This window comes from Rhea americana, unplaced genomic scaffold (genome assembly GCF_003343005.1).
Source record: "Rhea americana isolate MKP2758 unplaced genomic scaffold, rheAme1 scaffold_477, whole genome shotgun sequence".
Taxonomy (NCBI): Eukaryota; Metazoa; Chordata; class Aves; order Rheiformes; family Rheidae; genus Rhea; species Rhea americana.
In genome coordinates, this window is record NW_028186620.1 from 60,719 (window position 1) to 70,983 (window position 10,265).

Consider the following 10,265-nt stretch of genomic DNA (forward strand, 5'->3'; position numbering starts at 1 on the left):
CATCCCCTCTATTCCTCTAATCTGATTTCTCCCCATCATCATCTTGGTGGGCATCCCCGTCATGGCCGTTCTTGTCCTCCTTGGAGAGGTGAGCTTGGGAGCCCAGGGCTGAGAGCGACAGAAGCCCCGTGCCGGCGCTGACAGCAGGGAGGGATGGGGGCTGAAGGCCCACGGGGAGCGGAGTCAGAGGCAGAGCAAGGGCCTGAAGCTGCGAGAGCTGGTGAGCTTGAAGCTGCTGCTGTAGAGAACGACGGACAGACAGGAAGATGGGAAAGGGACATTGTCATTTTCAGTGCACTCAGACTCTAGTCCACCCTCCCTCAACCCAAGGCCCTGGGCTGCCCCAACAGGCATACTGTGCCAGCAGCCAAGCTCAAACCAGGTACCTCAAGGCAGAGTCCAGGGATCACCACAGGCGCAAGTTATAAGGAAGAGTCTGAACTCCTTGGGCTGTGACAGCCTCAAGAGACTACCTGACAGCATGTCCCCAACACTACATACAGCCCCAGCCCAAAGGCATCTGGCCCCAGGCTTTGGCACACCCTAAGGATGTGGTTAAAGCCCCTCTTGATCATAACCCAGAACAGATGGTGTTTTCATGGAAGGGAGCAGTTGCAGTTCCTGCTCAAAGCCATAGCTCCTCTCCTTATACTCAGCCAGGACAGAGCAGGAACCCACGTGACCATGCCCACCTCATAAAAGCCTGGCCAAAACCACCCCCATGCAGCTAGAACCAGCTCAGCACAGCATTCACAGCTTCATCTCAGCAGGGTTACAGTAGTGTACATGGAGCAGCCTGTCCCCAGCATGCTGGGCACCTCTGCATGTCACAACTCCCTTGCCTGCTTCTGTCTCAGAGGCCAAAGACGTGGATGCCTCTCCCTCTTAACCCAAACTAAACATGCATCACATACACGGATGATAGAGTTCAGCTCTGGCGCTGTCACCTGCTTGGCTCGTTCAATGGCTCCCAGGACTTGCTGCTGATGCTGGGGTATAGAGAGAACAGAAGAGTTGGTCATTTCAATCTGTGGCAATGAAGAGCAGACCAAGGTAGGAAAGGAGACAAAATTGTCTCATTCCAGTTCTTCACCCAAACAGTTAAGCAGGTCCTCTCTTATTTCCCACCCTCATCCTGTTCTGTACTTGCTGGTATCTGCAGAGGCCCAGTAGTTCTTAGCCAGAAAGGCTCTAAAGGCCTAAAATATGAGACTCCTCAAAAAAAAAAAAAAAAAAAAAAAAAAAACAAACTCCTCCCAAAGCCCCTAAAGTCAGACACTGTGGGAGCTCCCTAGTTCTTGGGATATGTCCCAGGTCCCAATCTGGAATGGCTGAAAGAGGTTCCTGTGGAGGAGTCCGACATGGCTGCTCCAAACATAGGCAGGAAAAACAGCTGTATCACATACTTAAAAAAAAAAAAAAAAGATAGTGTTTGCTCCCCTGATAACACAAGGCCTCCAAACACCACTCTGCCCATTTCACTCCAGTAATGGGATTTTTCTTTCCATCTTGTCAGAAGGACAGGGCTAGGAAGGGGGAAGGGGTTGCGTTAAGATGCAAAGGGCTTAACTGTGGCTTAGTTATTAGCCAGCTCTGATCTGATCAGCAAGCTACTTTGTCTTTCCTTCAAGTTGTGCGTGAGAGAAATACAGCCTGCTTCCCCAGCCCCACAGCTAATCCAGACCAAGAAACACAGCTTCTACCCCAGAACTAATCCTGACCAAAAGATAGCCATGAAAAGAGTGTTGGAGTTTATGGTCCCTGAGAGTTGGTGTGAGGAGATGGACAGATATTGCACTAAAGGTGCTTCATCACCCTCCTCCCTCAGGCAGCATCTCCCTCCTCTCCCTTGAACCTTCCCAATTAATCTCTCAGGGGAGTGGGAGGAGCACATCAGCTGCATTAATTAATGAGACAGAAGAACCAAATCTCAAGGAGGAGCCATATAGAGGTATTTTTTTAAAATACACCACCTCCCTCAGTTAGCTGTCCGAAGCTCCTGCCACCCCTCACAGAAGTGGCCAATGACTCTGGAATCATGGGAGCAGCGAGAGAACAGAGCCCATCTTTGTCCGCAGCTTCCCAACAAAGGGGGATGGACAGACATATTAGCCATAACCCACAGGTCTGGGGGAGGGCTGCTTTAAAGACTCTAAGCCAGACTTCTCTTAAAGGGCTCACCCCCTTGCAGAAGCTTAGAGTAAGTCCAGACCTCCTGTGCCCTGGGTGAGGAGCTGGTTGGGAAGAGCCTATGTTTGACTGCCCAGGATAAATGTGCAAAGGTACCTGACCTCACAGAGGGAACAGGGACCTCCATCCCTTTGTCACCAAAGCACCCCCCAATTCAGGGTTGAGCAAGAACCAGAGGGAGTTACCTCTTGCGAAAGGTAGGGCAGAACCTGAGCACAAATCCCATTTAACCTCTTGACAATTTCAGCCTGAAGCATGGAGGGAAACAGAAAGGAAAGACATTAGATGAGACCAGAGTTAGTGCTGGACTGACCATCCCGAGCACAAGCTACCCAGCTTCCCCCCTTCCTGAGGCAGGGCCCCAAGCTTCAGAGCAGCCTAATAAAATTCACAAGTACACCTGAAAAAGCCTGGCAGCATCCTTGTGTGCACTGAGGGAGGGACATGTAGAGGATGTTGCCCCTAAGGCCCTTCCCCAAATAGTTAAATCAATGCTTCTGATCACACAGAGTAAGTTTTCAATATTCTCTTCACTCTCAGAGTTTCCAATATTCATTTAATGAAGTCAGGGGCAACCAGAGAGAAAATTTATTATAGAACCAGGTGGGGACATGTTGAATTATGTTCAGCATGCAGACACAGATAGGCACTTGTGCTGCTGCTGACACCCTCGCTCTTCCCTTGGAGACAGCAGCTGCTCAGAGTCTCCTTGAACTCTCCTCCTTCACTCCCCTCCCCAAATGCAGGGCATTTGCCCACTGCAAACCTCCCTGCAGCTGAGCTGACAGGACAGAAACCATTCAAGGAGACCACAAAGACAGAGGCAGCTTCTTCACTAACCTCACACAAGTAGGGGGCAAATATGTGGGGTTTAAAATGCTTATCTCCTTGGAAAGATGAAGCTATCAGCACTTTGCAAATCACTTTCCAACATAATTAGAAGAAATATAGACCTGAAGGGTTTAGGCATGCATCAAAACCAATGAGAGGCCCCAACCAGCACAAGTGGAAAGTGGCACAGAATGGGAAAGAATTCATGGGAGAGCAATGAGAACAGTTCATGGCTTAAGTCTTTTTGCTAGCAGGCAGGTTTTCCCAGGGAATCCAGTATCACTGGCTTATCTAAGAGGGTAACTGGATCAGAGGCTTCAAGTACCTTTGTGGGGAGCAGAACTGTGCTAAAGGGCTTATAACTGAGCTGAGAAACATACAGACAACTTTGTGACTGAAGCCAGATAGAGTCACACTCAGAGGAGGCTTATGTTGTTAACAGTGCAGATAATTAGCCACTGGGGGTAATTAACAACCTAACCACTAGCAAGGGTAATGAACAAACTTATCCAGGCTTCAATAGAGTCTCCTCACAGGGAGGCTTTCTTAGAAGTTATCTAATCACAGTTCAAGAGAAACACTGCCTGATCTGCAAGAGGATGGAGGTGACTGGGGAAAAGCCAAAGGCATTTCCCGCATACAGTTCATCATGAAAAGTCTTCCTGGACATTAAAGAAGGCAGCACATCTACAGCTGCCTGTAGGTCTGTCAGGGAAACAGGGCTGGAAGGGACCCCAATGCACTCCACTCCAGACTCACGTTTACTGATTCCAAGATGGCAGTTCCACAGCTTCCCTGCATAATCTTGTCCAGAGCTTAAATACCTGCTTAGGTCCCGGGGGAAGACCAAAGTTTACCTGCAGCACAGAGTGGCTGCCAATGTGATCACTAAAGTTGGGGGGGGACCCTGTGTTTCAAAAGAGTTTGCAAAGGCAACCTTTTGCCATGGCAATTATTTTTTCTCCCAACAGGAAAATATTTTTTAAAGTCTGGGAAAAACGAGAGAGAGACAGAAAGAGAGAGAGAGAAAGCGAACCTCCTCCACCACCCAGGAGCTAGCAAACCCAAAAGCAGCTTCAACCCTTTACAGGCTCGTAGTGTTTCTAGTCCCTAAAATACCACTAAAGTGACAGAGAGCAAAATACAGCAGGCAACCCACCCTCCCCAGGAACTAGAGCTCTTGGAAATGCCCCTCCTACCTGTTTGTGCATTTCGATATTCAGCCCATAGGACATCTCGTAATACTGTAGAGCAGGGGAGAAGAGAATTAAAAAAAAATACATATACATATATGTAAGTCAAGTCTCCACATGGTAAAGAGGCTCCTCAAGGTAAAAACCCATGCACCAGTGCTGGGAGCTGCTAACACTTTTCTGATAGTTTTCTACAAAGCTGGGCAAGGATAAACGGAAAGAAGCAGCCTGCTTCCAGACGAACAAGTACAGCAGAAGGCAAACAAATGCAGACACAGATCTTTTCCACATCTAAGACAGAAGTATCCAAATTCAGGGCCTCTCTGCCCACCTAGCTCCAGCCCAAAACTATTTCAGATGGAAACCAGACGACTTGCGAACTAGGCCTCATCCAGCACTCCACACAGACATCCTTTGGCGCTCTGCATCAATGTGAGTGTCATTGCTTCAATCTTGAGAAAAGACTCATGGCTCTAAGAACTTCTCCTAACTATGCCCATGGCTGAAAGAGAGGCAGCTTGACTCTACAAACTTTGCCTGGCTGATATCCCAAAGCCCATGTAGCTGCTTCGTCAGCAAAAGGAAGAGATCACAACTGGGCTTCATCTAACAAGTAACACATCCAGCTGCATGCAGCTCCAGCTGTTTGTGAAGAAGCCATGTTAAAAGGAAAAAAAAAGAAAAACACAGCAACAGGCAGCTATAGAGCAATCTGTTGGCAGGAGAAGCTAATTCCTGGCCCTGTAGAAGAAGCTGTTTTAAGGCTGATATTTGAGAGTTTAGAAATCTCCCTCAGATTATAGGCTGGAATCCCAACTCTTCCAAAGAGAAAGAAAATCCATGTCTGCACTCATTTAATTCAAAGAAGATAAGATCATGTCCTTGGGGTTTTGGTACTGACTCCACAAGTCTGAGAAGCACCTAGCTTGGTATCACCATTATTTTGGTCTGATTTAACACCACTATTTGTTCTCAAGGTTTCTTTCCATTCTGAAGACTGGAGCAGGAAGTAGGAACTTGACCCCTGAGCTGCTAATTGTTACTTATTCAAAAATCTGAACAGCTGCAACAGCTTCAAACATTCACAGAAACCCTCCTCTTTGCTTCTTGTGACTTGCTGCTGGTTGGGAGTGACAGCAGCTCTGCGCAAATCCAGCTTGGAGTGTCACAGCCAAAATCTCTAGGGCAGGAACTGCCGTGTACTTCCAGGCTGATAGGACAGCAGGACCCTGTGAAGCCTGGAGTTCACTGGATTAGCAAGAGCCCTCCCTCTCAGCCCTGCTGGTTCATCTGATGGTAACCTGAATCAATTCTGGTGAATGTCAGCATTAAAGGATTGTGAGGGGAGGAATCTCACACAGCCGTACCTAGAAAGGAGTCTCCACGCAGGCTGCAAGGCTCAGGAGCAATCATTTAGCAGTGAGAATGGGGACAGCATTAAAAGCCTGCCTTCCCCATTCCTCTACAATGAAACCCGTGACCTGTTCTCCTTGGCCCTCACCCCAAGCATGCCCTGCTCACCACTGCCTAGGAGTCTGGACGCACGAGACAGCACAGGAGTACAGACAGCAGAAAGCAGGGGCCAGCTCTGTTATTTCTTGTTTTAAATTCATAACTTTTCTCTGAAGCACCAACAAATTCCTGTTAACTCCTTGACTGGAGAGCAACAGCCCACAGCCTACATCCCTCACTTGTGCTACAAAGGGCTCTTCTATAGGTGGAATGACAGAGGCATTACCTAGAAGCCAATCTGTTATCCTGCCTACAAGAATATGACCAAGTTGTTACTGGAGGATTTTATCTTTAGAGAGCTCCAGTTAAGCCTGCAGCCCTCACTCCTTTCCCAGGCAATGCCCTGGGCTCTGCACACTTATTTGGGCTGGGACACACATGCACACTACGGGTGAGAAGTGTCAGCACTTCATACTGTGGCTTCTCAAGGCTGTTGGAGTCAAGAGAAGGTGCAGAAGGCCTGAACTTTTGCATGGCAGCTGATTCCTGCTTCCAACTTTCACCAGGCTTATGTAGTTTCCCAGCTTTGTAACTTCTCAAAGCATAGCTTCATCTATCACTTGCCACAACTCTCTCCCATTTTCCCAGCAGAGTATCTCCCAGAGTCTTCAAATGTCACCTTATTAGCATCTTGCACTTCTTTCTCAGGTATATAAGAGCTGTTACTTTCCCCCAGGCACAGAGCAAGGTCACACAGTCAGCCAGTGACAGGGCCAAAGATTCTGACTCCCAACCAGGGCTCAAATCACCAGACTGTCTTTATCCCAGCAGCATGTAAGCATTAAGCACTGTCCAACTCCCCGAAATCCCTCTCTGTGCCTTCCCTTCTTTAGCAGCAGAAGGGCACTTGCTAGGCACCAGGTTATCAGAGCTGATGCACAGCTAGGAGATCCCCAAGCACCCTGACAATCTTGCTGTGCTTCACAGGGCCCCACAGATCCGTTCTTCCCACCGTCTGTTATACTAAAGCTGTTGGGGCAGGTCCTGTCACAGGTTCCAGCACCAGTTCCACAGGCTACTCTGCCCTGCATGTTCTCTCTCAAGTAAATTTGGTTCTTCATGCCCTATCACCAGTTAGCTCAGGTACAGCACTATCCCACTGCAGCTCTATCATCCCTCATAGACCTTTCACACCTTCAGGTATCTCTCACTGCTCCTGGTCTCAGGGCACATGCTCCACACTTGGTTGTACTGTCTTGGGTCAGGTCTCACTCTTTTCCACTCAATGTAGGGGCACGGAATGAGTCCTTCCTTCAGTCTCAGCTGCCAGGAACACAGCACTTCAGGGCATCAGAGGCAGACTCCCATCACCATCACCCAAACAGTAACTGGGCCCACCAGTTTTCCATGTCCAACAATTCTCTACCATTTCCCTGCATTTCAACAATCCATGGACAACACAAAATACCAAAATAGCCATTCTTGCAAAAAAGCCAACACTAGCCTTGCCTACGGACCTGCCATTCCATGGGGCGAAAGCTCTTTGCTGCACAAAACACAGATATGAGCATCTGCTCCACTGTTAAGTCCCCAACAGTGCCACCCACATACTTTCTGCTGCCAGGGTAGGTTCTTACCATGACGTAGTGACGCTGCATCTCTGATTTTTCACTGGCTAGTTTGTCACATTCCAACTTCAAGCTGAAAAGCCAGAAAACAGTAAGAAAACCAAATAGGAGGTAAGAACGTCAATAATCACAAGCAGGGAACAGCTGCTTCCCATGTTTTCTGTGCAGCACCTAACCACCCCATCCCTATTCACTCTGGTTTCTCAAATGCCACCACTCAAGCACTAAAGAGTAGGTCTGAGCTTTGGCCATGTTGTGCTTGCACAGCAGCTATCTCAATAGAGCCCATTCTTACAGTTCTACCAAAATATAAGATTACCATTAAAGAGAAGCTGGCAGCACAAGGCTGCTCACCAATGAGCCATTTGGACACTGACATGCCCGCCAGCCAAATCTTGCTGTAGCAATCCTTTTATAGGGAAGGAGCAGGCTGGACAGAAGCAGTAGTCACTGCTTAAGAGGCGGCTTGGCTTTCCTCAGTTGATCACTGGCAAGAGTAGAAAGCTTCTAGTGTGAGCCTGCTTGCAGCCTCTAGAAGTGCTTTATACAACTTAAAAAAGAAAGCCACATCATTTTCCAGATGATAAAGGGGAGGCCCAAGAGCAGCATATCCCTCCAGAAGAAAAGATTTTCTCTCCACTAGGTTCTTCGCACCCTTAAGAGAAAATGCTGCTGCTCCCAGTGTTTTATGAAACTCCAACTCACCAGCCAAGCAACTGCAGCCAGCATGTGCTGTGGTTTTGTTTCAAATAAGAAACAGCTTCACCTACACAAAACCTGTTTCTCTTCTAGTAGATTACATCCAAGTATGGGCAGGGGGAGGGGAAAATCCTCCCTTTCAGTGGACATATTTCTTGGGGTCCCCTGTTCCATCACTGGCACTGCTCAGAGGTGGGGAAACTCCAGGAAATAGCCATTTCCAAGCTCTTACTCTGACTGCCTCCTGCCAGAATGACACCACTACAAACCTATGACCCAGCTGTCTGGTAGAACCCAGGCCAAGGTGAAAGGTACACAAGAAAGCCACAGCAGGGCTGCACAAACTGCAATAGCACTGTGGCCACAGGGGCACACACTACAACTGGTCTAGCAGCCTGGTGGACCATGACAAGAGGCCATCACTGAGTTGATTTAGGCTCAGAGTTTTGTATTTAATCAAGAAACACACACACACAAAGCAACAAACCATCACAAGCCAACTTTCAGGTCAGCAGAAGTATTTCCACTCTCACATGCACAAAAGCAGAAGCATTTGGATTTAAGTGCTCCCTGCAGCATTTGCAATTCAAGAACAACAGCCAAAGAGAAGAACCGAGAAACTCCCAGCAAGACACAGGAGGCCTGGCAAGCCTCTGTGCAGTCCTGGCTGAGCAATACACAGAGGAAAGTCCTTGGCTGGAGAGGGAAGATTGAATGTTCTCCTCTCTAGGCTCCTAAGTGGATGTGATTAATCCCTTTCCCGAGATCCTGTTTTAGCCAAACATGACCCAAGTTGTACAATCGGGTCTCTTCCTTGGTGTTCCAGTTTGATCCACCCAGCAAAGCAATGGAGCAGAAGAATCAAAGCGATTCTTCTATGTCTTGCCACCTCTCATCAGCCCAGCAGTAAGGCTGCTGAGCACTCACGGCAATTGTCCCTTGAGAGCCCAGGATGGGCACTGCAAGCTTCTCCTCTCTTGTGGAGAAAGTCTCCCTGGAAGGTGAGGGAAGTAGGCTCTGATGCAGGCCACCAAGGTCCTGTCAGGTATATCCCATCATCTAGCTCCCAGGATGGCACTGCCCAGGGCAAGGGTGCCTATTAGCACTTCTAGTGCTTCTCAGCTCTATGGAGAACAATGTTCAAGGTTCTCTGTTCTAAAACAAAAGTGTGTAGGGCCCTGGGACCCGTGACATGCAGGAGCACTCACCTGTGATACTGTGCCTGCAGGAGCTGGAACTCATCTTTGATCCGGTCACAGGAGTCAGAAGTTGTGAACTTCAGCTGTTGTGGCAGGTGAGAGGAGCCCTTGAACAACACATGAAACAGTGCTAGGCATTGAGCAAATGAAGGAGCAGGAGGAAAAGCTAATGTGCTCCTTCCCACCAGCACAGCTTCTTCCACAGCTATATAGAGGTGCCTGTGCTGGCCTGATCCCACCACTGCATCCCACACAGACTAAAGCACAGACTTGCTTTTTCAGTGGTACATTCAACCAGGAGCACAAATCACTTTAAAAGCAGGACTGAAGCTGACACTGGGGAGACAGAGAAGGAGGTGACACCCCCAAGGGCCTTCCTAGGGAAGCAACATAGCCAGGCCAGGGGACATGCGCAAGGTCACCTGGTGGAACTAAGAGGCAGAAGTTTCACCTGGGTTTTACCTTCACAGTCACCTTGTGCTACAGATAGGGAAACGGAAGTGGGAGGAAGCTACTCCAGAGACTGGGACCCACATCTCTTGCTCGCATCTCACCCCCCCCCCCAAGCTGTCCTCTCTCTCAGCTGGGAACAAGTCCCAGGGCTCTAACCACAAAGCCACCTGCTGCCTTCCTTAACAACTGCACAGAGACAGTAACCAGGGCATCTCTGCAAACAACAAATACCCCACATATGAACACAAGCCAGGACAGAAAACAGGGGCCAGGGCTCAGGAAGGGGAGGGGAAGGACCCCCCCTGCAAAGCCCCCCAGTTGTTGCGGAGAGCGGGGAGGAGGCAGGCAGCCAGTCACATCTGAAGACGATGAAGGCTCCTGCCAGCACCGCGGGGGGTGGGGTGGGGGGGAGAAATATTGCAGCAGGAGCCCCCGAGCACGGGATGCCGGGTCTGCGAGAGCGCCGCAGCCACTCCGCCAGAACATGGAGGCGCGGAGGCAGCCGCTGGGACACCACGCATTGCCTCCGAGGCGCCCTGCCCTGAGCCTCGCTCACCAGAACCACCCTCGGGGGCTGCACCGCCAGCGCACCCGATCCCCCAGCAGCTCCGCCCCCCGGA

General features: G+C 49.4%; 1 protein-coding gene across 1 annotated transcript in view; it reads right to left on the reverse strand.

The window, feature by feature from the left end:
* Positions 1 to 6: 6 nt before the first annotated feature.
* TLE5 (TLE family member 5, transcriptional modulator) overlaps positions 7 to 10,265 on the reverse strand; it is a 15,758-nt gene continuing 5,499 nt past the window's right edge. Inside the window, exons 2-7 of the mRNA XM_085316623.1 lie at positions 9,202 to 9,299; positions 7,304 to 7,367; positions 4,221 to 4,265; positions 2,376 to 2,438; positions 915 to 989; positions 7 to 238 (exon numbers count right to left, since the gene is read on the reverse strand). Coding sequence (XP_085172749.1) covers positions 17 to 238; positions 915 to 989; positions 2,376 to 2,438; positions 4,221 to 4,265; positions 7,304 to 7,367; positions 9,202 to 9,299 — 567 coding nt within the window. The 3' untranslated portion in view covers positions 7 to 16. The remainder of the gene's footprint in view (positions 239 to 914; positions 990 to 2,375; positions 2,439 to 4,220; positions 4,266 to 7,303; positions 7,368 to 9,201; positions 9,300 to 10,265) is intronic.